This window comes from Calypte anna, chromosome 22, assembly GCF_003957555.1.
Source record: "Calypte anna isolate BGI_N300 chromosome 22, bCalAnn1_v1.p, whole genome shotgun sequence".
Lineage (NCBI taxonomy): Eukaryota > Metazoa > Chordata > Aves > Apodiformes > Trochilidae > Calypte > Calypte anna.
Window position 1 is genome coordinate 896316 of NC_044267.1, and position 25067 is coordinate 921382.

The 25067-nt window shown below is 54.6% G+C and overlaps 2 protein-coding genes across 4 annotated transcripts; both read left to right on the top strand.

Moving 5' to 3' along the window:
- The first annotated feature begins 451 nt into the window (after positions 1-451).
- Positions 452-8331, top strand: LOC115599543 (steroidogenic acute regulatory protein, mitochondrial). 3 transcript variants are annotated; one of them, XM_030464049.1, is made up of 9 exons: positions 452-525; positions 608-686; positions 1087-1380; positions 4072-4185; positions 4387-4514; positions 4600-4758; positions 5915-6099; positions 7248-7341; positions 7425-8331. In XM_030464049.1, the coding sequence occupies exons 3-9, from the start codon at positions 1218-1220 to the stop codon at positions 7530-7532; spliced, it is 951 nt and encodes a 316-aa protein (XP_030319909.1). In that variant the 5' UTR covers positions 452-525; positions 608-686; positions 1087-1217; the 3' UTR covers positions 7533-8331. The 3 variants fall into 3 exon arrangements, with proteins under 3 accessions (XP_030319909.1, XP_030319910.1, XP_030319912.1); XM_030464050.1 differs by having other exon boundaries at positions 472-686; XM_030464052.1 differs by lacking the exons at positions 452-525; positions 608-686 and adding an exon at positions 3504-3646 and having other exon boundaries at positions 1297-1380.
- Positions 8332-16689: 8358 nt separating this feature from the next.
- LOC103535392 (receptor expression-enhancing protein 4) lies at positions 16690-21830 on the top strand. The gene is made up of 8 exons (XM_030464055.1): positions 16690-16854; positions 17923-17995; positions 18132-18208; positions 19544-19664; positions 19751-19864; positions 20458-20593; positions 20888-21024; positions 21175-21830. Exons 1-8 carry the CDS (start codon positions 16823-16825, stop codon positions 21241-21243), a joined length of 759 nt encoding a protein of 252 aa, XP_030319915.1. The 5' UTR covers positions 16690-16822; the 3' UTR covers positions 21244-21830.
- The last annotated feature ends 3237 nt before the right edge of the window (positions 21831-25067 follow it).

Consider the following 25067-nt stretch of genomic DNA (forward strand, 5'->3'; position numbering starts at 1 on the left):
TTGGGGGGCTGGTGCTGGGGGCACAGTGTTTGTGAGGGGCTGCAATGGGGGGGTGGGTGTGCAGGGGGCTGGGGGGATCGTGCTGCAGGTGTCTGGACCCCCCCCTAGACCCCTCCGGTGCTGGTGGCCCCTGTGAATCTCTGCTTCCAATGCCTCTGGTTTACATTTGACTCAGTTTTTGTACATTTGTGAACAGTTGTCAGTATTTGTACGTCGGGCACCTGGATGTACATTTTTAAGCTAAAAAGCTGCCAATGGAGCTGCCTGGTGACTTGACGTGGAGGTGTGGGGGGAGTTTTGTTTTTTGGGGGGAGGGGGAGATTTTTTTGCCTGTTTTGCCTCCCCCAGCATATTCTCTCCCCCTTGCACCCCATGGGATGTGGGTGGGAGGGTGCTGGGTGCCCATCCCTGGGGGGGGATGTGGTGCATTCCTGGCAGGGGGGACCACACATCCCCCCAGCACCCCCAGCTTGGGGGGGCTCCACTGTCCGGATCTGCTGTGTCCCCTCCTGCCCTCTGCCTGAGGTAAGTGCTGAGACCCCAGACCCATCCCTGGGGCCACCCCTCTGCTGCTCCCATCCCAGAGCTGCTGTCCCCTCTCCTCCAGCTCGGTGGGCACATCCCTGGTGACAGCGAGGGACCCCGAGGGACCCCCTGAGGAGATGCTGAGGTCACATCAGGAGCTGGTGAGGGTTCAGGGTGGGGGGTCCCCAATTAATCAAACCCTCCTGAGGGTCCTGGGGGCTTTTTTGGTGCAGCATCCTACAGGGTGTGACTGTCCCTATGTCCCTTCTGAGGGGCACAGAGGGGCTCAGTCCCCCATCCCCCAGCTCTGCCCTGGGGCTGTTTTGCTTCTTCTCACCAATGTCCTTGTGCTGAGACCTTGTGCCCAGCACCAGCTGCTCCCTCTGGGATAACAACTGCCTGGATCCCAGCCTGGATCCCAGCCGGGGCTCTGGCTGCTCTGTTCCCCGGGCAGGGGGGCTGTGGGGACCCCCATGCTGAGGGGGTCTCCCCAGGTACCACGGATTTGTTGCTTGGTGTTGGGAGCTCCAGGAAATCTGGAATTTCATATTCTCCCCCCAGGTGCAGGTGTTGATGAAGCCCATCCCTGGGGTCCCGGGAATCACATGGGGAGGGAGCTGCAGCACCCATTGCCCAGCTGAAATTTCCCAGCAAAGGTTCAGGAAGGAGATGGCAGAGCTGCCGGGTGCCCCATGGTCCCACCAGCACCTCCGTCTGCTGGCCCACGAGCTGGAGATGTCTCCTCTGGAGTGGGAATTCCAGGTGTCTCCGGGAAGTTTCCTCTTGGTGTGATGGAGAGAAGCAGCCCCAGCCTCGGAAAAGCCCCCCCAGGAGCAGCAGAACCATCCCTGGATGGTGAGAAAAACCCAAATGGTCTCTCGGGGGTCTCGGGGGGGAGGTGAGGGGCTCCCCAGGGCTGAGCTGCTGGTGGAGCTGACCTCTCCCTTGGCCAAGTTGTTGCAACAACAGGGAGGAAGGTCATGTTCCCTGCAGGAGGAGCGGGGCTGACGTCAAAGGAAGCAGCTGGTGATTCACGGGCTCCTGGGAGCGGGGCCGTAACTCATCCCAGAAATGTCATTTCATCCTTGAGCCTTATCACTGCTCCCCCCTGTCCCACCACTGGTCCCCCCTGTCCCCCCACAGCTCCTCCATGTCCCACCACAGCTCCCCCATGTCCCATCACTGCTCCCCCGTGTCCCATCACTGCTCCCCCATGTGTGTCCCCCCCACTGCTCCCCCATGTCCCACCACTGGTCCCCCCTGTCCCCCCACTGCTCCTCCATGTCCCACCACAGCTCCCCCATGTCCCCCCACTGCTCCTCCTTGTCCCACCACTGCTCCCCCCTGTCCCACCACAGCTCCCCCATGTCCCATCACTGCTCCCCCGTGTGTGTCCCATCACTGCTCCCCTGTGTATGTCCCCCCACAGCTCGCCCATGTGTGTCCCACCACTACTCCCCCATGTCCCATCACTGTTCCCCCATGTCCCCCCACAGCTCCCCCGTGTCCCATCACTGCTCCCCCATGTGTGTCCCCCCACTGCTCCCCCATGTCCCATCACTGCTCCTCCCTGTCCCACCACAGCTCCACCATGTCCCATCACTGCTCCCCCGTGTATGTCCTCCCCGTGCTCCCCCATTTGTCCCCCCACTGCTTCCCCATGTCCCCCCACTGCTCCGCCGTGTGTCTCCCCACTGCTGTCCCATTTGTCCCCCCACTGCTCTCCCCTCTCCCACCACTGCTCCCCCATGTTCCACCACATCTCCCCTGTGTCCCCCCACTGCCCCCCCATGTTCCATCACTGCCCCCCATGTTCCACCACATCTCCCCTGTGTCCCCCCACTGCCCCCCCATGTCCCATCACTGCTCCCCTGTGTCCCATCTCTGCTCCCCCCTGTCCCATCACTGCTCCCCTGTGTGTGTGTCCCCACTGCTCCCCCATGTCCCACCACATCTCCCCCATGTCCCACCAGTGCTCTCCCATGTGTGTCCCCCCACTGACCCCCAAGTTCCATCACTGCTCCCTCGTGTCCCATCACGGCTCCCCTCTGTCCCACCACCACCATCAGCCCCTGGGGGAGGTTTGGGGGGGCTGCTTCTTGCTCCAAGCCCTGGGGGGTGCAGGGGCTTTAAGCTGGGTGTAAAGGGTATGGCATGGGCTGGAGGAATGGCTGTGTGAGGGGGGGGCTCAGACACCCCTGCCCACCCTCTGGGTGGGGTTAAGCTGCCCATGGGTCCCATGGGTGTTTAGGGGGGCGGGGGGGTCCTGCTCTGCCCTGAGGGGTTGTGCACTGGGGGTTTATTGTGTGAGCAGAGTGAGGGCTCTGCCCCAGGCTCTGATCCTCCCAGGGTGGGTGGGCAGAGCTTATCTTTGGATCTTGTCTGGTGTTGGGGGGGGGTTTGGGCTGAGCCTGGCCCCGGATTATTCTGCCTGGTTGTGCTGGGAGATGGTGGGGGCTGTGGTTACCTCTTGCTACCCATTTTTACCTGTCAGTATCCCTTATCAGAACTGGTTATCTGCTGCCCACTCCTCTCCCATACCAGAACTGGTTATTTGCTGCCCCCCCCCCCTCCCATACCAGAACTGGTTATCTGCTGCTCTCCACCCCTCTCAGATACCAGAACTGGTTATTTGCTGTTGCCCACCCTTATCCCTTATCAGAACTGGTTATGTGCTGCTGCCCCCCCCTCTCCCATACCAGAACTGGTTGTTGCCCATCATTACCCCCAACTCCTCCGTGCCGTGGACCCCGAGTCCCTCTGTGCCGGGTTCGTTCCCTGGCACATGGATCACCCGCAGCCCCCCTCTGTTAGCGGGGTGGGGGGCTGTCCCTCGGTCCCCTGCCCTCTCTGCCCGTGTCCCCCCGGGCTGGCAGGGACCCCCCCGCCCCGACAGATGCGCTCGGAGCCCGGTCTGGCCTTGGCCCCTCCCCGCCTGTCGGTTCTTATCTCCCGGCTGACGAACCCGCATCCTTCAGGCCCCGTACTTAAGGGCGGGCTCCCCGCGGAGCTCCGCAGAACCGCTCCTGGCGCAGGGACCGCCCGGGCTCCGCCGCGATGCTGCCCGCCACCTCCAAGCTCTGCGCTGCCATCTCCTACCGGCACCTCCGCAACATGACGGGTGAGGGGACAGGGACAGGGACAACCTCCCCACCCATCCCGGGGATGCTCTCCCCAACCAAGGGGCTTCTTGGGTTTTCTCTTTTAGCGTTTCCCACTTTTCTGCCTTTTCTGTAGCTAGAGGTGATTGGGGGTTGTGTTCTTCTGCTCCCCTTGCCCACCACCCTTCCCCAGCACCCATGGGGTTGCTCCTCGGGGGTTTTCTGACTGTTGTCTGCTCCCTGGAGGAGTTTTTTTCGGGGGGCAGCTTCTGTCCCAGCACAGTGACAGGCAGCTGATCCCTGTGCTTTAGGGACCTCGGTGCTAGGATCAGGTAAAAGGAGGCAAGCAAGGAGTTTTGTGTGGTTAAACTGGAAAAAAAAAGACAAAACAGCGAAGTCCCTGACACCCCGTGGAGGTGGTGGGTGACACGTTCTCCTTCCCCAGGTCTGAGAAGACAAGCTGCTGTGGCCATCAGCCAGGAGCTGAGCAGACTCGCCTGCCACAGCACCGGACCCAGCACCTGGATCCACCAGGTCCGCAGGAGAAGCTCCCTGCTCAGTAAGTGACTTCAGGGGGAGATCTGCTCGAGGGTCACCTCTGTGTTTGCTGGACTAAGGGTGGCAGTGGTGGGGCTGGACCTGACTTCCCCATCCCCTGGAGAAGTGTGTTTGATGTGGGTAAAGCTCTCCTGGCGTTCGGGTGCGTTAGGGTTGTGCCCTGTCCTTAATCCCACTCCTGCTTTGTTCTCCTCCTCTGCAGGCTCCAGGCTGGAGGAGAAGCCCTTCAGTGAGATGGAAATGTCCTACATCAAGCAAGGGGAGGAAGCCCTCCAGAAATCTCTCAGCATCCTCGAGGACCGGGAGGGCTGGAAGACAGAGACAGTGGTGGTGGGTGCTGTGCTGTGCAGCGAGCTGACACAGACCTCCAGTAAAGCTCCGTGGTGTTAACCCTGCCCTTCCTTCCCCTCTCCAGAATAACGGGGACAAAGTGCTGAGCAAGGTGCTCCCAGATGTGGGGAAGGTGTTCCGGCTGGAGGTGGTGGTGGACCAGCCCCTGGACAGGGTGTATGGGGAGCTGGTGGACAAGATGGAGCAAATGGGAGACTGGAATCCCAGCGTCAAAGAGGTCAAGGTAGGACACACACACACAGATACCTGGTGTTGGAGCAAAGAATCCATCACAGGGATTTCCTCACCTGTTCTTTGGGAATGGAGGAGACAGATTTCATCCTGGCCTCTCCCTGCTGCAGACTCAGAGTTTGCTCTGCAATAGAACTGAGTCTAGAGCAGCTTGTCTGCCTCTGGCTCTCTCAGAAATCATAGAATCCTAGAAGTGGCTGGGTTGGAAGGGAGCTCAGAGCTCATCAAGTCCAACCCTTGATCCACTCCCCCCGTGGTTCCCAGCCCATGGCACTCAGTGCCACATCCAGGCTCTTTGGAAAGATCTCCAGACACGGAGAATCCACTCCTTCCCTGGGCAGCCCATTCCAATGCCTGATCACCCTCTCCAGAAAGAAATTCTTTCCAATCTCCAACCTAAACCTCCCCTGGCACAACTTGAGACCCTGCCCTCTTGTCTTGCTGAGAGTTGCCTGGGAAAAGAGCCCAACCCCCCCTGGCTCCAACCTCCTTTCAGGGAGTTGCAGAGAGTGATGAGGTCTCCCCTGAGCCTCCTCTTCTCCAGCCTCAACACCCCCAGCTCCCTCAGCCCTTCCTCACAGCAATTCTGCTGGATCCCTTCACAGCCTCCTTGCTCTTCTCTGCACCTGCTCCAGCACCTCAAGCTCCTTCCTGAACTTCCTGAGGGGCCCAGAACTGGACACAGGACTCAAGCTGTGGCCTCCCCAGAGCTGAGCACAGGGGCAGAATCCCTTCCCTGGACCTGCTGGCCACGCTCTTCCTGAGCCAGCCCAGGATGCCCTTGGAATTCTTGGCCACCTGGGCACACTGCTGCCTCCTCTTCAGCTTCCTGGCAATAATAAATGCTGCAAAGTAGCTGGCCAGGTCTGTTGTTCAATTTGTGCTGGTACTGGAGGAGAAATAGTGCAGTGCCCAGTGTGCAGGGATGAACATTTTGCTGTGCCTCAGCTTGTCTGGAATAAGAGAAAAACCTTCCCCTACCCAGGAGCTGCAAACTGATGCTCTGCATTGTGGGGTGAAGCAGATATTTGCAGTTTAATCCCTCTAAACACTAGGAGCATGTATTGGAACCTTTGGTTTTGTTTTTTTTTTTAGCTGTGTTTGCAGTTAAGTGCTCCAAATTAACCTTTTAATTCTGAACTGCCCAGATCCTCCAGAAGATTGGAAAGGACACAGTGATCACCCACGAGAAAGCTGCTGCTACCCCTGGGAACATCGTTGGACCCCGGGACTTTGTGAGCGTCCGCTGCTCCAAGAGACGTGGATCCACCTGTGTCCTGGCTGGCATGGCCACGAAATATGGAGCAATGCCTGAGCAGGAAGGGTTTATAAGGTAAAACACTTTCTGCATGCACTTCCAGGGCCTGGAAGGACTTGGATTCCCAAGCAAGCTTTTAGGATGGGCTCTGCTTAGGTTTGCCTCAGGTAGCTGCTGGGGAAGCCCTGAATTCACAGTTTTTGTTTGAGCATGGCTGTGATTTTTGAGCTCTGAGTGATGAGGATTGGATTGACTGCTAAGGAAGCCCTTTGCCTACAAGAAAGGTGGGGAGGGACTTTTTAGGCTGTCAGACAGGGGTAGGACATGGGGGAATGGATTCAAACTAGAGGAGGGGAGATGGAGATTGGATGTTAGGAAGTTCTTCCCCATGAGGGTGCTGAGACCTTGGCACAGGTTGCCCAGAGAGAGGTTGGAAGCCCCATCCATCCCTGGAAGTTTTGAAGGGACAGGGCTCTGAGCATCCTGAGCTGGTGGGAGGTGTCCCTGCCCATGGCAGGGGGGTGGAACTGGGTGAGCTTAAAGGTCCCTTCCAACCCTGACACTTCTGTGATTCTGGACGTGCAGTTTTTTGAGCATGGCTTTAATTTCTGAGCTCTGGGGTTTGGTTAATGGCTCAGGAACTTCACCTCGAGTCCTGTGTCCAGTTCTGGGCCCCTCAGGAAGTTCAGGAAGGAGCTTGAGGTGCTGGAGCAGGTGCAGAGAAGAGCAAGGAGGCTGTGAAGGGATCCAGCAGAATTGCTGTGAGGAAGGGCTGAGGGAGCTGGGGGTGTTGAGGCTGGAGAAGAGGAGGCTCAGGGGAGACCTCATCACTCTCTGCAACTCCCTGAAAGGAGGTTGGAGCCAGGGGGGGGTTGGGCTCTTTTCCCAGGCAACTCTCAGCAAGACAAGAGGGCACAAAGGGTCTCAAGTTGTGCCAGGGGAGGTTTAGGTTGGAGATTCAAAAGAATTTCTTTCTGGAGAGGGTGATCAGGCATTGGAATGGGCTGCCCAGGGAAGGAGTGGATTCTCCGTGTCTGGAGATCTTTCCAAAGAGCCTGGATGTGGCACTGAGTGCCATGGGCTGGGAACCACGGGGGGAGTGGATCAAGGGTTGGACTTGATGAGCTCTGAGCTCCCTTCCAACCCAGCCCATTCTAGGATTCTATGATTTTTGAAGCTCAAATGTTGCTCTCTAGCACGTGTCCTTCTCCTCTCTCTCCCAGAGCTGAGAATGGTCCCACCTGCATGGTCCTGCGCCCTCTGGCCGGCAGCCCCGCTCAGACCAAGCTCACCTGGCTGCTCAGCATCGACCTGAAGGTGAGGTCTGCAGGCAGAGAGCTTCACAGGAGCTGTGTTCCAGGCAAGTTCCACTCACAGGCCACCTCTGTTCCTCTCCCCAGGGCTGGCTGCCAAAGAGCATCATCAACCAGGTCCTCTCCCAGACACAAGTTGACTTCGCCAACCACCTGCGGGAGCGCCTGGCAGGGCCGGTGGCTCGGAGCTGCTGACAGCACAGACACTGGGGTCACCAATGCTCCCTGCAGGGGATCTTGTCCTGGGGTGAGTCAGGCACAGCCAGGACCTTCTCCTAGTCAGCACCACTAATTAACGTCGCTCTGTTCCTTGGAATTAATTAGTTAGGGGCCAGCACGTGCTCGTTGTGCGGATGCAGGATGGAAGAGTTTGAGGTTAAGTCCCACGTTGGCCACACTGAGCACATGCAGTGACCTCACTAACAGACTCCAGATTATTTATTAATTAATGTTTTTAACTTTTATTCATTTGAACTAATTAGTTGAGACGCTGCAGGGGTCCATACATGTTTATTGTATGGATGCAGGACTTAAAAAACTGAGGTTAAATCCTACACTGGCTGCACTGAGTCTGTGCAGAGCCAGCCCAGCACCTGCAACCCAATTAGTTCAAATGAATAAGCTTAATTAACTAGTAGAGTGTACTAGTAAAGGCCTTGGCTTAATCAGATACCTAGTTAGGTATCAGAAGTCCTGAACACTGGACTCAGAAAACCAACGTGTGCTCAGTGTGGCCAATGGAGAACTTAACCTCTAATTTTAACCTCCAATTTTAACCTTTAATTTTATTCCCTTCCTTCCCCTGAAATGGCAAACGTAGAACTGCACCTCCAGGTTTATTCCCCTCTCCCTGCCAGTGGAGCAGCTCTAATTTATTTTTCCTCTACAGACCCCCAGTGTCAGGTTATTTATTCACTTTGCAACGCTGGTCACTGAGGTGCTTGGAGTTTAAATCTGACCAGGACAACTTCAAAGCATTTATTTTAAACCTTGTTTTCCAGTTTTGTGGGGAAACAAATAAAAAAAAAAAAAAAAAATAAAAAGCAGTTTGGATTGCAGCCCACGTGTCAGTCTCAGGTGCTGTAAATCAACAACACAACCTGCTCCTGGGTGGATGCTCTTGGGTACAAACTTGAGCACAGGCAGCAGATCCACCCCAAGACCAGCCCAGGAAGCAGGAACTCAGCACCACCCTCGCTCCTTCAGTCAGCAACAAGCCCAGGAGGTACTGAACCCTCCCAGAGATGCCCCAAAGCAGCAGGAGATGGACAGAGCTGCACCCACTGACTCCATGGGAGAGGAGGTACCAACCACACAGACACCTGCCCTGCCCCCAGCTTGCTGGGAGTGCTGTGGTCCTTGGCAATAATAATAATAATAATAATAATAATAATAATAATAATAATAATAATAATAAACAACCAAACCTGGACTGGACATAACCACTGTGTCCTTGTTCTTGAGGCTGTGCCACCACCTCCTTGAGTGATGGATCCCAGGGGGGGCTTCTGTTAGGAATAAGAATAATAAAATAATAATAATAGTAATAGTAATAATAATAATAATAATAATAATAAAACCCCAAAACCTGGACTGAACATAACCACTGTGTCCTTGTCGTTGAGGCTGTGCCACCACCTCCTTGAGTGATGGATCCTGGGGGGGCTTCTTATCCCAGCATCTTCTATTGGGAATAATAATATTAATATTGATATTAATATTAAAACTAGTGTTAATATCATTATTATTATTATTAATAATAATAAAATAAAACCAAACCTGGACTGGACATAACCACTGTGTCCTTGTTCTTGAGGCTGTGCCACCACCTCCTTGAGTGATGGATCCTGGGGGGGGCTTCTTCTCCCAGCACCTTCTGTTGGGAATATAATAATACTAACACTACTACTACTAATACTACTACTATTAATATTAATAATATAAAAAAAACAAACCTGGACTTGACATAACCACTGTGTCCTTGTCATTGAGGCTGTGCCACCACTTCCTTGAGTGATGGATCCTGGGGGGGGCTTCTTCTCCCAGCACCTTCTGTTGGGAATATAATAATACTAACACTACTACTACTAATACTACTACTATTAATATTAATAATATAAAAAAAACAAACCTGGACTTGACATAACCACTGTGTCCTTGTCATTGAGGCTGTGCCACCACTTCCTTGAGTGATGGATCCCAGGGGGGGCTTCTTCTCCCAGCAACTTCTGTTGGGAATAAGAATAACAAAATAATAATAATAATAATAATAATAATAATAATAATAATAATAATAATAATAATAATAATAATATCAAAACAAACCTGGACTGGACATAACCACTGTGTCCTTGTTCTTGAGGCTGTGCCACCACCTCCTTGAGTGATGGGGGCTCCCAGGGGAGGCTTCTTCTCCCAGCACCTTCTGTTGGGAATATAATAATAATAACACTACTACTACTACTACTACTACTACTATTAATATTAATAATATAAAAAAACAAACCTGGACTGGACATAACCACTGTGTCCTTGCTGTTGAGGCTGTGCCACCACCTCCTTGAGTGATGGATCACAGGGGGGGCTTCTGTTAGGAATAAGAATAATAAAATAATAATAGTAATAATAGTAGTAATAGTAATAATAATAATAAGAAGAAGAATAATTAAAAAACCCCAAAACCTGGACTGGACATAACCACTGTGTCCTTGCTGTTGAGGCTGTGCCACCACCTCCTTGAGTGATGGATCACAGGGGGGGCTTCTGTTAGGAATAAGAATAATAAAATAATAATAGTAGTAATAGTAATAATAATAATAAGAAGAAGAATAATTAGAAAACCCCAAAACCTGGACTGGACATAACCACTGTGTCCTTGTTCTTGAGGCTGTGCCACCACCTCCTTGAGTGATGGATCCCAGGGAGGGGCTTCTTCTCCCAGCACCTTCTGTTGGGAATAATATAATAATAATAACAATAACAATAATAATAATAATAATAATAATAATAATAATAATAATAATAAAAATAAAACCTGGACTGGTCATAACCACTGTGTCCTTGCTGCTGAGGCTGTGCCACCACCTCCTTGAGTTTTGGCTCCCAGGGGGGGCTCTTCCCCCAGCACCTTCTGCCTGCAGGTGGAGCAGGGGCTGTGCCGGGCTGTGCCCATCTCTCTCAGGGGCAGGGCACAAGGGCAGTGACCTCCCCTCAGGAACTGCAAAATGGCACTAAAATTGGGGGTTTTTTCCCCTCCTTCCACTGTTTCCAGGAGGAAAAAGAAATTACCAAAAATTCATCCCCTTTATGGCTATGTCCTGGTTTGGGCCAGAATAAAGGGGATTTTCTGTCTTGTACTTTTGCTTTTAGCTCAGTCTCTTGTAAGTAGTTGCACTTGCTGAAATGAACAGCAAGTTCCTCAGACAGTGTGTGCTTCTAGGACTGATAACACTTGATGTTTAGAGTTACTGCTAGAGACTGGTGTGCAGAGCCAAGGACACTGCTCAGCTCTGAGGGAAACTTTTACCCTCCAGGAGGATAAAGAGGTCCCACCTGAGCCCTGCTTTGGGGAGGAACAGACAAGAGAGATGCCAGAACTGACCAAACAGAGGATTCCATCCCATACACGTCACACTCAGTATAAATTTGAGGCATCACGAGGGTCAAGCCAGACTTCTAGATTTCTGGATTTCCAGATTTCCTGATTTCCTGCTTCCCTTCCTTCACCCAGCATCCTGGGAGGATTCCATCCCTTCCTCTGCCTGTGCTCCTGATCCATCCCAGCCCATATCTGTGTGTTCCTGCCTCCAGTTCCCAACTGCTGCCGACTCCAGGAGTCCAGCCTGGACTTTCCCAGAGCTGCCCTGCAGCCTCGGGGGTGACCTGAGAGTTACTGGGGGAAAAGGGGGAGGAACATGGGATCCATTTTCCTGTAATTTGTATATATTTAGTAATTTCTCCTATTTCTCATTCCTGTTTCATTAAAGTTGTGTAGTTTAGTTCCCAACCCATCAGTCTCTCTCCCTTATTCTCTCTCCTTTCTTTATCAAGGAGGAGAGAGAGATGAATAGAGAGCGTCTGTCACTTGGTTTAATGGCTGGGACAGTGTTAGAATCATAGAATCATAGAATCATAGAATTAGCCGGGTTGGAAGGGACCTCAGAGATCATCTAGTCCAACCCTTGACCCACCGGAGCAGTTGCTAGACCATGGCACTGAGTGCCACATCCAGTCTTTTTTTAAATGTCTCCAGGGATGGAGAATCTACCACCTCACCGGGCAGTCCATTCCATAGCCTGATCACCCTCTCCGTGAAGAAATTCTTTCTAATATCTAACCTAAACCTCCCCTGGCACAACTTAAGACTGTGTCCTCTTGTCTTGTTGAAGGTCGTCTGTGAAAAGAGTCCAGTTCCCACCTGGCTACAGCCTCCTTTCAGGGAGTTGTAGACAGCAATGAGGTCTCCCCTGAGCCTCCTCTTCTTCAGGCTGAACAGCCCCAGCTCTCTCAGCCTCTCCTCATAGGGCCTGTGCTCCAGTCCCTTCACCAGCCTGGTTGCCCTCCTTTGGACCTGTTCCAGGACCTCTACATCCTTCTTAAACTGAGGGGCCCAGAACTGGACACAGGACTCAAGCTGTGGCCTCCTCACCAGGGGCAGAATCCCCTCCCTGGACCTCTTGGCCACACTCTTCCTCATCCAGGATGCCCTTGGGATTCTTGGCCACACTGCTGGCTCATGGTCACCTTCCTGTCACCCCAAACTCCCAGGTCCCTTTCTGCCACTCTGGAGCTCCCCATGGGGTTGCTGTGGCCAAAATTCAGGACCTGGCACTTGGAATGTTGAACCTGGCTCCAACCTCCTTTCAGGGAGTTGCAGAGAGTGATGAGGTCTCCCCTGAGCCTCCTCTTCTCCAGCCTCAACACCCCCAGCTCCCTCAGCCCTTCCTCACAGCAATTCTGCTGGATCCCTTCACAGCCTCCTTGCTCTTCTCTGCACCTGCTCCAGCACCTCAAGCTCCTTCCTGAACTTCCTGAGCTGAGGGGCCCAGAACTGGACACAGGACTCAAGCTGTGGCCTCCCCAGAGCTGAGCACAGGGGCAGAATCCCTTCCCTGGACCTGCTGGCCACGCTCTTCCTGAGCCAGCCCAGGATGCCATTGGCCTTCTTGGCCACCTGGGCACACTGCTGGCTCCTCTTCAGCTTCCTGGCAATCCCAGCTCCCTTTCTGCCACTCTGTGCCCAGCCTGGAGCTCCCCATGGGGTTGTTGTTAAACCCTGACAGGCTAAGAGGCTGACACAGGGAGTGTGTAATCTGGTTTGTAATCTGGTTTATAATCTGGTTTATAATCTGGTTTGTAATCTGGAACAAGAAAGCATCTCCTATTAACTCAAGTTTTTTTTTTTGGGGGTATTTAAAGGTTTTTTTCTTTTTCCTCCTCAGTCTTTGTGCCTGGACAGTGTGGAAATCAGCACAGAATCTCAGTGTCTCTTGTTTCACTGTTGGTTTTGCTTCAGTTCTGTGAGGCTGTCACAAAGTAGAGGCAAAAAAGGTTCTGTTTTGCTCCCTGGGTGGATGATGGAAATATGGCCCAGGGTTTCTAGAAAGCTGTGGGTGGTGTTTAGGGTTAGGTGAGGAAAAAGAAAATAAAGTAAAATAAAGTAAAGTAAAATAAAAAAATAAAGTAAAATAAAATAAAGTAAAACAGAATAAAATAAAGTAAAATAAAGTAAAATAACATAAAACAAAATAAAGTAAAATAAAATACAGTAAAATAAAGTAAAATAAAATAAAATAAAATAAATAAAATAAAGTAAAATAGAATAAAATAAAGTAAAATAAAGTAAAATAAAATAAAGTAAAATAAAATAAAATAAAATAAAGTAAAGTAAAATAAAAAATAAAGTAAAATAGAATAAAATAAAGTAAAATAAAGTAAAATAAAATAAAACAAAATAAAATAAAGTAAAATAAAGTAAAATAAAGTAAAATAAAATAAAGTAAAATAGAATAGAATAAAATAAAATAAAATAAAATAAAATAAAATAAAATAAACCAAAATAAACCAAACCTTTTGCATTTCTTCAGGCTTCTCCCCATCCCCTCCTCCCTGCAGGACCCCAGGTTTTTGCCCCCCACAATAAACACTGGGACACCCCCTCACCTCACCCTGTGCCCCCCACCCAGCACCCCTGTCCTGCACCCTGTGCAGCCCCCACCCAGGCTAGGAATGAAGGGGGGATCCCCCTATTTTAGGGTCTTCCTGCTTTTATTTTAATTTTAATTTTTTTTAATTAATTTTAATTTTTTATTTTATTTTATTTTTGTCCCGTGGCTTTTTTGGGGTGCAGGAGCTGTGTCCCCAGGGAAGGGAATCCCAGCTGCAGAACCTTTCCTCTCCCTGCCCCCCAGGGATGTAAATATGGATGTGGAAAACCCTCCAATTAACATCAGCTCCCAAATTAATTAAAACATCAGCTCCCAGGGAACGGGAACCCCGGGGCACAGATGGGGGTGGGGACCCTGGGGGGGGCTGAGCCTGATCCCTCTCTTTTGGGGGATGAGGGACCCCACAGCTGGACCCCCCCCCAACAGCTGGACCCCCATCCACAGCTAGATCCCACCCCACAGCTGGATCCCACCCCACAGCTGGACCTCCCCCACAGCTGGACACCCCCCACAGCTGGAGCCCGCCACAGCTGGATCCCACCCCACAGCTGGACCTCCCCCACAGCTGGACACCCCCCACAGCTGGACCCCCCCCCCCAACAGCTGGACCCCCCCACATCTAGATCCCACCCAACATCTGGATCCCACTCCCCCCACAGCTGTGTCTCCTCCACAGCTGGACCCCCCCCCACACACACACAGCTGGAACCCTCCACAGCTGGACCCCACCCCATAGCTGGACGCCCCCACACACGCAGCTGGAACCCTCCACACAGCTGCATCCTACCCCACAGCTAGATCCCACCCCACAGCTGGACCCCCCCACACACAGCTGGATCCCACCTACCCCACAGCTGGATCCCCCTACAGTTGGACCTCCCCCAGCTGGATCCCACCCCACAGCTGGACCCCCCCCCCCCCCCACAGCTGGAACCCTCCACACAGCTGCATCCCACCCCACAGCTGGACACCCCCCCACACACAGCTGGACCCACCCCACAGCTGGATACCTCCCCACAGCTGGATCCCACCCTCCCCACAGCTGGATCCCACTCCCCCCACAGCTGGATCCCCCCCTCACAGCTGGACCCCCCCACAGCTAGATCTCACCCCACAGCTGGACCCCCCCCCCACTGCTGGACCCCCCCCCCACAGCTGGGCTCCACTTCCCTGCCTCAGTTTCCCTGCCAGCCAAGGGGAGGTTTTAAAGCCGGGGGGGGTTGGGGGGGGCACCCCGAGAATTCCAGGCTTTGGGTGGGGGGTTTGGGGTGTCCTGGGGTACCGAGCACCCCCCAGGAAGGACCCTGAGCCCCCTCTGCTCGGGGAATGGGGGGGGGGGGGGGGAAGCAGTTTGGGTTTTTCCCCCCCCCCGAGTGCTCCGCGGGGCCCTGGCTCCGGTTCGGCTGCGGGTCCGAGCGGGTTCGGTTCACACCCGGTGCGGGTTTCGCAGCAGAACCAACAGGTCCGGTCGGTGCCGGCACACCCGGGCGGAGCCTGCGGAACTCCCACCCCTCAGCTCCCCCCGCACCCCAAAGTACCGCGGGGCGCGGGGAATAACCCCGGGACCCCCCCGAGCATCGGAAAAGACCGCCTGGAAACCCAACTGGAGCCTCTGGCATCGGGCAGGGGGCTGGAACTCCTGAACCTGCTGAATGGAAATGGAAATGGAAATATAAAAATAAAATAAAAATAAAAATAAAATAAAAATAAATATAAATATAAAAATAAAATATAAAATATAAAATATAAAATATAAAATATAAAAATAGAAAATATAAAATAAATATAAAATATAAAATGTAAAAAATAAAAATGTAAAAATAAAAATATAAAATAATATAAAATATAAGTATATAAAAACATAAAACCATAAAAATATAAAATATAAAATAAAATATACAAATAAAAATATAAGAATAAAAATAAAAAATAAAAATAGAAAAATTTAAAAACATAAAAATATAAAAAAAAAAAACAGAAAAGCATAAAACATAAACATAAAAATATAATATATAAAATTTAAAAATTAAAAATATGAAAAATAAAATTAAAAGTATAAAAATATAAAATATAAAATAAGTATGAATATAAAAATATAAATATAAAAATATAAAATAGAAATATAAAAATATAAAGTATGAAAAGTAATCTATAAAATATAAAATATAAAAAATATAAAAAATTAAAAATATAAAAAGATAAAAAATTAAAAATATAATATTATAAAAAATTAAAAATATAAAAAGATATAAGATTAAATTAAAAATATAATAATATAAAATATAGACTACAAAATGTAAAAATATAAGATATAGAATATAAAATGTAAAATTTAAAATCTAAAATCTAAAATGTTAAATGTAAATTATAAAATATAAATATAAAAATAAAAATATAACAATTTAAATATAGAAATATAAATATAGAAATATAAATATACAAATAATATAAAAATATAAAAAATAAAAATATAAAAATAAAAATATAAAAATAAAAATACAAATATATGAATATAAATATAAGAATATAAAAAAATAGAAATATAAAAATAAAAATATAAAAATATGAATATAAAAATATAAGAAATATAAAAATATAAAAATACAAAATATAAAAAATATAAACCATAAAAATATAAATATAAACCAGAATTACCGTTCCAAGCCCTGACTGTCCTCACCGGGGGAATCGTTTCCTCTCGTGTCCAACCGGACTCTCCCCCGGAGCTCCCCGTGCCCGCTGCCCCTCTGCTGTCCCGGGGACTCCTTGGGATCGGGGAGTTCCCGTCTGCTCTGCAGCCTCTTTTTAGGTACCGGAGCATTGTAATAAGGTCTCTCCCGAAGCGTTGTCTTCTAACAGATAAGAAGTAAATAATTAGGTATATAAATACAAAATTAATAGTTAAAAAAATAACAAAATATAAAATTAATAAATAGAAAAAAATAAAAATAAAATACAAATTTAAATTAAAATATATTAAATAATAAATTAAATATATAAAATTAATATATAAATTAAATAAAAATATAAACCCAACTGTTTTGGTGCGGAGGGCGCTAAAACCCCGACCCCCTCACCCACCCACTCGCGAAGTGGGTCCCTCGGGGGAGCCGTCGTTGCCCTTTTAAGAGCCGTTGCCCGTTTAAACGGGTTGGTGGGGTCCGTTCCGCGCATGCGCAGAACTCGGGCTCCCCCATTCAAGCTTTTCCCTTCGGTTCCGTCCACTTGGGGGGTCCCGGTGGGACGGGGGGGTCCTGGGGGAACACAACTCGGAACCGCCGGTCCAAGGCTGCCCGGCCCTTCGGACCCATCCCCACCATGGTGTCCCGGGTGCTCTGCCGACTGATCGAGTGAGTGCGGACCGGGGGGGTCCCGGGAAGTCCCGGGGGGGCTGCGGAGGTCCCCGGGGATCCCTGGTGGAGGCTCCAACCCCCGCAGCCCCCCCCCCCCAACCTGCAGCCCCCTCCTCCAAAGGCCAACCCCCCCCCCTCTCCCAGGCTCCATGTTTAACGGTCACCCCCCGCCCCGTCCCCCCCCTCGGGGGTCCCTGGTTAAGGGGCAGCCCCCCCTCGGGGGTCTCTGTGCCGGTGTCTCAGTGGGGGGGGTCCTGGGGTGCAGGAATTTGGGGGAGGCTGCTGGTGGGCGAGCCGGGATGCGCTTGTATAGGGGGCAACGAAATACCCCCGCCCCTTTCCCCCCACACCCCCCCAAAATGGGTCCCGGGGCTGCTGCCACCCCCCGGCTCAGGGGTGTGGGCGGGCCAATGGGGTTTGGGGGGGCTTTGCTCCCCACCCCCCGAACCCGCTCCCCCCCCTTGGTTCCCTCGTTGTGGCCAGCCGGGCTGGGGGGCTGGTGGCCAAGTGTGCTCATGGAGGGGGGGGGGAGCGCACCATGGTCACCCCTGGTGCAGGGGACAACCCTGGGGACACGTCCCCTGTCCCCGGGCTGCTTGGGGTGGTCCTTGGGGACGTGTCCGTGGTCCGGGGGATGTGTCCCACCCTCTTGGCGACATGTCCCTGGTTCTTGGGGACATGTCCCTGGTTCTTGGGGACATGTCCCAGCCTGGTGTTGGGGGGTGCCACCTCGCTGTGGGGACATCAGGAAGCGACATATGTCCCGGGCAGGGCTCATCCTCTCTCCCTTGGGAGCGGAGCCTGCGCCCTGCACCCCCCTCCGCCCCCTCTCCCCTTCCCTCCCCCGGACAGGTCGGGCCGGTCCCGAGGGATAAGTTTTGGGAGCGCCATGGCTGGGTGTCCCCGGGATGATGTTGTCCCTTCTCCTGGTGGCTTCGGAGCCAGGATGGTGCTGGAGGGGCTGAAGGGGAGGCTGAGGGGCTGGAGCAGGCGGCTCTGCTGGTCCCTGCTGCTGCTGCTTTATGCGGGGTGGCCCCCCTGCCTCACCCCCTCACTCCCTTCCAGGCTGCTCTTCGGGATGCTCTATCCTGCCTACGCTTCCTACAAGGCTGTGAAGACCAAAAACATCCGGGAATATGTGAGTAAAGCTCCTGGGAAGGGAAAAAACAACCAAAAAAAACCACCCACAAAACTCTCAGGGAATAAATAAATGAGTTGGGGTCCTGGGCTGCCTGCTCCCTGGGTCCCAACCCTCCTGGTTCCCCCCCGCCCAGGTCCGGTGGATGATGTACTGGATTGTCTTTGCCCTCTTCATGGCCATCGAGACCTTCACTGATCTGCTCATCTCCTGGTGAGGGCTGGGAGGGGGCTGGGGGGGTCTCTGTGCTGTGGGGGGAGGTGAGGAGGGAGCTGCCTGCAGGGGCACCCGGATCGGGGCAGCCCCAGGTGTTCACAGAGACATGGGGTGGGTGTTGGGGACATGGGGTGGGTGTTGGGGACACGGGGTGGGTGATGAGGACAGGATGATGGGGACATGAGGTGGGTGATAGGGACATGGGGTGGGTGGTGGGGACAGGGTGATGAGGACATAGGGTGGGTGATGGGGACGTGGGGTGGTGGTGGGGACAGGGTGAGGGGGACATGGGGTGGGTGATGGGGACGTGGGGTGGTGGTGGGGACATGGGGTGGGTGTTGGGGACAGGGTGGGTGATGGGGACACAGGGTGGATGATGGGGACATGGGGTGGGTGTTGGGGACACAGGGTGGGTGATGGGGACGCAGGGATGGGACGTTTCCTGGTGCTGTGGCACCTCCTGAAGTGCCAATGAGTGTTCCCAACCTGGAGAGGGGACAGGATGAGGGACAGGGCTGGACACCAGGTTCTCACTGTGTCCCCAAAGCTCCTCATGACCCCCATGTCCCCAGCACACATCCTGTCTCCTGTTGTCCCTAAGGTTGGAGCCTGGTGACGCTGCCCAGCTCCATTTCTCACCTGAAATCTCTCCTTGACCACCCCTGGTGTGGGGGTCACCTCTAGGGACATGTCCCCTGTCCCAGGGGATGTTGGGATGCTCCTTGGGGATGTGTCCTAACTTGTCCCTGGTCCGTGAGACGTGTTCCAACCTCTTGGGGATGTGTCCCTGCTCCACAGGAACATGTCCCTGGCTCCTGGGGATGTGTCCCTGGTCCATAAGATGTGTTCCAAGCTCTTGGGGACGTGTCCCTGCTCCACAGGGACATGTCCCTGGCTCTTGGGGATGTGTCCCTTGTCCATAAGATGTGTTCCAAGCTCTTGGGGACGTGTCCCTGCTCCATAGGGACATGTCCCTGGCTCTTGGGGATGTGTCCCTGGTCCATGAGACGTGTTCCAACCTCTTGGGAATGTGTCCCTGCTCCACAGGAACACGTCCCTGGCTCTTGGGGATATGTCCCTGGTCCATGAGATGTCTTCCAACCTCTTGGGAATGTGTCCCTGCTCCATAGGGACATGTCCCTGGCTCTTGGGGATGTGTCCCTGGTCCATAAGATGTGTTCCAAGCTCTTGGGGACGTGTCCCTGCTCCATAGGGACATGTCCCAACTCCATGAATGTGGATGCTAGAATGAGAGGCACCTTGCAAGGAAGCAGGAGGTACCCTTGGACCTCTCCCCCCAAAAAAACCTCACCTTCTCCCCCTCTCCTGCAGGTTTCCTTTCTACTATGAGGTTAAGATGGCTTTTGTCATCTGGCTGCTGTCCCCCTACACCCGGGGTGCCCGGCTGCTCTACCTCAAATTCGTCCACCCCACGCTGTCCCGCAAGGAGAAGGTAGGGACTGGGATGGCTCGGGGTCCCCCCAAAGCCTGGGTTGGGGGGTTCTGGAGGCTCCAGCAGCCCCCTGGTTGTCTCTGCAGGAGATTGACACCTACCTCAGCCAGGCCAAGGAGCGCAGCTACCACACCATGGTGCATTTTGGCAAGAGGGGACTCAACATCGCGGCCACCGCTGCCGTCCAGGCTGCCACCAGGGTATGAGGGATGGGGCTGCCTGCTCCACATCCCTGGGGATAACTGGGGAGGGAATTGTCACCTCAGCGTGGGTGCAAAAGGGTCTGTGGGTGCATGGTCCTCGGTGAAATGGGCTCAGGGGAGTTGGGGCTCCCACTCTGCACCGCTCTGGTTGGAGCTGGGGTGCCCACTGCAAGGAGGATCCAGTCCAGAGGGGGTCATGGAGATACTGGGGAGCAGGCTGAGAGTTGGGGGTGTTCAGGAGAAGAGAAGGTTCCAAGGAGACCTTGGAGCACCTTCCAGTGCTTCCAGTGGGGAGGGACTTTGGACAAGTGGCTGGGGGGATGGGATGAAGGGGAATGGATTTAAACTGGGATAGGGGAGGTTGAGGTTGGATATTAGGAAGAAATTCTTTGGTGTGAGGATGGTGGGACACTGAGATGGGTTCTGCAGGGAAGCTGTGGCTGCCCCATCCCTGGCATCCAACCATCCAGGCTGGGCTGGAGAGGGAGGTGTCCCTGCCCCATGGCAGCGGATTGAACCCAGGTGATTTTTTTCAAGGTTCTTTTCCCACCCAAACCCATTTCTGATGATTCTTTGTGTCCTCCCCCCAGAGCCAGGGGGTCCTGGCCGGGAGGCTCCGCAGTTTCAGCATGCAGGACCTGCGCTCCCTGCCCGACCAGACCCCCACCCACTACCAGGACCCCCTGTACCTCGAGGAGCAGGAGAGCAACCCCAGGCATCTGCTGAGTGAGCTGGGGAGGGGGACACCCCAGACAAAGGGGGTGGGTGTGGGTGGGTTCCAGGGGGGAGGCCATGCCAGGAGGGGTGCTCCTGACACCATTGACCCCAAGATGCTCAGGGCTGCCTAAGAGCCCAGGGGAAGGTCCTGCTCACCACCACCAGCTCCCTTGGGTGCCCCTCTCCCCAACCCACACCCACTCAGGACGATAGGCAAGAGGAACATGGAGCCCCCCCAAAACTAATGGATCAAAAACTCCACACCGGGAGGTAAATTTGTCTTGTCCTTTGTGTTGTCCCCAGCATACAGCACCCCCCTGGGCCAGCAGGATGAGAGCGAGGATGAGGAGCTATGGTCAGACTCAGAGGTGCTGCCCCGCAGACCCCTGTCCCGTAGCCACAGCCTGCAGCTGGCCAAGAAGAAAACATCAAGCAAAGAGGTGCCATGGGGCAGGCGAGTTGTTTTGGGGGGGTGATGTGACAGCGAGGGGCTTCAGGGGGGGATCTGACCCATCCCATCCCATCCCATCCCATCCCATCCCATCCCATCCCATCCCATCCCATCCCATCCCATCTCTCCCCCTGCCCAGGGCTCTTCCCGACTCCTGCGCAGCCGGATCAGGAGGAAAGTGGATCCACCCGAGGAGGAGGAGAGCTGAGGGGCACCCAGGAGCCTTCACCCCACGGTGCTGCTGCAGCAGCAGGAGGGACCCCAGGGTTTGTGCCCCCCGTCCCCCCAGCCCTGGGGAGGGGGCTCCCCCCTGGATGACACTATGCAAGACTTTTTCTCTGAGCTCTCTGCACCTCCATCTGCACTGGGGAGGGGGCTCAGTCACCCCCCTGCTCCAGGGGCTCTCCCCTCTCCCCTCCTGGACCTTGCTGCTGTGGGTGGGCGCCGGCGCCTCTCCCGGGGGGTCCAGACCCCCCCTCCGCATTCCTCCCACCCCATGAACACTACAGGCTCTGCAGAGAGGGACACCCCACCTTCTCCTGCTGCCACTGTGCCTTACACCCCACCTCCCCTCTCCCGTGGCTGGGATGTCCTCTGTCCCAGCAGAAGCCAAAGACACAGCCCCTGGCTGGGGACCCCCAAAAACTGCAGGCTGACACCCCCCACACCCCCGTGCCTGACTGTGCCCTGCCTGGCACCACACAGCTTTTAACATTCTCCCCCCTCCCAGACGCTGTGAGAAGGGGTCGGGGGGAGTTTTGTACGTGGAGAAATAAATGTTATTTCAGACTTTCAGAAGCAGTTGTCACCCGTGCCTTAACCCTGTCCCCTGCCCCACAGCTGGGGACCCCTGGGGAAGGGGCTGTGGGGCTGTGGGAGGGGGACAGAGCAGGATTGGAGGTGCAGGAGGGAGGTGCTGGGGTGCATCTCAACCCCTCCTTGCTGTAGCCTTGTCCCCCACAGTGTGGCAGCAGCAGCTGGGACACCCAGACAGATGTCCCCATTCTGGCCACCAGCCCTGGCTCGTCCTCAGCCTCTCCCTGCTGGGGGGCTCCCAGATCTCCCCTCTGGAGGGAGGGGGGGTGTCTCAGCTCCCTTTACTCCTTCCCCTGGAGAAATGTCCCCCACCCAGAGTACAAAGCCTCCATGGGGTGGCACAAGGTGACAAGGCTGCTGCTGTCACCTCTCCTGCCCCTTGGATCTCTCCTGTCCCCTGCTGACCTCCTCCCTGGCATCAATCCCCTTGCTCCCAATCCTTCCCACCCTCATCCTTCAGGACAGCTGTATTTTTAGTCCCTGGCTGCTTTCTTTCTCTGGGGGTGTGTTTGGGGGGTCTTCTCAGGGCAGGCAGAGGGTCTGTCCCTGCCTGCACCCCCCCCAGGGCAGGCAACCAGGGGTGAGCAGGGGTCTGGGAGCAGATTAGGAGGAGGTTGGCAGGATTAACCACGTAAAACTGTCTCAGAGACGATTACTTAAAGCAGTGGAGAAGGAAGGCTGGGTGGGGACAGGCCAAGGGCTGGGGGGCTGCCTGTAATCCCCCCCCCTAAATCCTCTTAGAGAATGCAGTTCCTCCAAGGATACAGCCTGGGGAGACTGCCTGCCCCTGGAGAGGTGCTGGGGGGGCCTGGCTGGGTGGGAGGGTGCCCCAAGGGTGGGGGTACCCCAGCCCCGTGGCCCATGGGCTGCTTGGGGGACAGCTCTGGTTGCCAGCTTGGGGAGGGGAAACTGAGGCACGAGCAGCAGCGAATTGTAAAACAGAGCTGGAGGTCCTGGTGCCCAACCCCTGCCCTGGCAAATGGATTCCCTGGAGGCACAAACCCAAGGAAAGGGACAAGAGCTGTTGGGGGGGGGTTGGGGGTGGTGCAGCCCGTCCTTACCCCCACCCCCCACATCCCCAGTGCCAGCTCTGGTCCTGGCTGTGTCAGCTCTGGGGGCTGTGCCAGGATGCAGTCAGCAGAGCCCTGAGCTCCCCGGGCTGGCAGCTTCCCAGCAGAGCCTGACCTGAGCTCTCCTGCCTCTTGTCCCCTCCAGGCAAGGGGGTGCCAGGCTGTGTCCCCTCCCTCCCTTATCCCCCTTCCTCACCCCCAGGGCAGGGTCTGTCCCCGGGACAGTGGGGTGCAGCACAGCCCTGGGGGTCACAGGAGGTCACCTAAGCCATCCGGCTCCTGTCCCCCTAAGCAGCTTCCCTGCTGGGAAGGCATTAGTGGGAGCCAGGGTCAGGTCACTGCCTCCTCTTGACAGCCACCTCGCTCTGACCCCCCATCCACGGCTGCCCCCTCCCCTCCTGGGACAGCCCTGCCCCACTACCTGCATCCCTGCATCCCTGCCCACATCCCTGCCTGCATCCCTGCCTTCATCCCTGCATCCCTGCCCCACTACCCACATCCCTGCATCCCTGCCCACATTCCTTCCCACATCCCTGCTCTGCTGCCCATTTCCCTGGCAAGGAGCTGGCAGGGGAGGGACCAGGTACCACAGAGGGACAAGGGACACTTGTGATCCTCCAGGGATGCCTGGCACACACACACACACACACACACACACACACACACACACCGGGCTCCTGGTGCCCCTGGGACAGGCACTGCCCATTCCCAGAGCCTTGGTTCCACCCCAGGTCAGTGCCCGGGGCTGTGGTGGCCTGGCGTGAGGGGGTTGGCTCTGTCCCCTCCCCGGTCACAGGGCAGGGGGGGCTGTTACTCATTAACAGGATCTGCTGGCTTGGCCTCCCTGGGAACCCACTGGGTGCTTCCCCCAGCCCCCTCTCCCACCCCTCAGCACCCCCACGCACCCCCCATGCTGCTGAGGGGCCCGGGGCCCAGCTGAGCCCCCCAACTGGGTGGTGGTGGTGGGGGACGGGGTGTCCACACTCCCTCCCCATCTCATTTCACACCACTGGGGGTGTTCCCACCCTTCTCAAAGGGGTTACCCCCTGTCCCCCCAGCTCTTTCGGGGATCCCTGGCAGAGCAGCCCCCTCCAGCAGGCTGACCCCTCCGCAGAGGGGGTCCCCTGCCCCTTGTGTGTTGTGTCCCCCCCCTTTTTCCAGGCTCCCCCCATCGCTGTCCCAGTCAGCTGCTGCAGGCAGGAGCCATGTGAGGCCGCACACACATGGCTCCCCGCCCCACACGGGGCTGTATTTTTAGCAGCCGGTATCAAAAGCATAATTATGTTGTTTAAATGTCTGTTGTTTGAATGCAGCCGCTTTTCTGGCAGCCCCGGGGAGCTCTCAGCTGCCTCCCGCCGCAGAGGGCAAGGAGGCACCATGCAGAGCTGCGGGCGGGGGGGCTGGGAGGGCAGGGGCTGAGAGCCCCCTCCCCAGCACCGTCGGGCAGGTAAGGTCTCCCTCCCCGATTTTGGGGGCAAGGAGAGGGGGGGGAGACACAGCCACAGAGCACCCCGCTTCCATCCCGCCCCGTCGTGTCCTCAAACGCAAACCCACGCCCCACGGGGAGGAAGAGGAGGGTGGGTGGGTGGGCCAGGCGGTGGCAGGAGGGGCTGAGGAAGGGGCGTGCGAGGTGATGGGGGCGTGGGAGGACGTGGCTGAAGGAATGCTACATCTCCCCCCCTCCATCCCCTCCTCCCTCTCTCCTCCCTGTCCCCCCCGAGGACCTGCCTGTCCCCAGCCTGGCCCTGCCCGCGCTGGCACCGAGGATGATTCCGGCTCCGTGTGCCAGAGCTGGAGCCGTATCCCTGCCCTGACACCAGAAGCTTTTTGTTTGTTTGTTTCTTTTTTCCCTGTGGATTTTATGAACCACGCTCTCGGGGGGGGGGGGGGGGGGGAGGTGTTTGTGTGTATGTGCTGAGGACCCAGCACCAGGGACCACGCAGCATCGCCGGGAGACTGAAGGAAACTGAGGCACAGCTTCGCTCCGGCTGCCTGTCACCCGTGACTCTTTTCCCCGTGCCAGGAACTCCGTGTCACCCCCTCGCCCCCCCTGTCGCCATGGCCGGCCGGTGGCGGGGACCCCCGGGAGCGCGGCGGGGGCAGAAGAGGGGTCCGGGCTGAGGGCAGGGGACCCCCGGTCGGTGCC

Excerpts from the sequence above, each read along its gene's own strand:
- LOC115599543 (XM_030464049.1), top strand. The coding sequence starts at position 1,218 with ATGGTCCCACCAGCACCTCCGTCTGCTGGCCCACGAGCTGGAGATGTC. Across the intron at positions 6,100-7,247 it reads GAGCAGGAAGGGTTTATAAG|AGCTGAGAATGGTCCCACCT; the intron begins GTAAAACACTTT and ends TCTCTCTCCCAG. Across the intron at positions 7,342-7,424 it reads TGCTCAGCATCGACCTGAAG|GGCTGGCTGCCAAAGAGCAT; the intron begins GTGAGGTCTGCA and ends TCCTCTCCCCAG.
- LOC103535392 (XM_030464055.1), top strand. The coding sequence starts at position 16,823 with ATGGTGTCCCGGGTGCTCTGCCGACTGATCGA. Across the intron at positions 19,865-20,457 it reads CCGTCCAGGCTGCCACCAGG|AGCCAGGGGGTCCTGGCCGG; the intron begins GTATGAGGGATG and ends TCCTCCCCCCAG. Across the intron at positions 20,594-20,887 it reads CAACCCCAGGCATCTGCTGA|CATACAGCACCCCCCTGGGC; the intron begins GTGAGCTGGGGA and ends TGTTGTCCCCAG.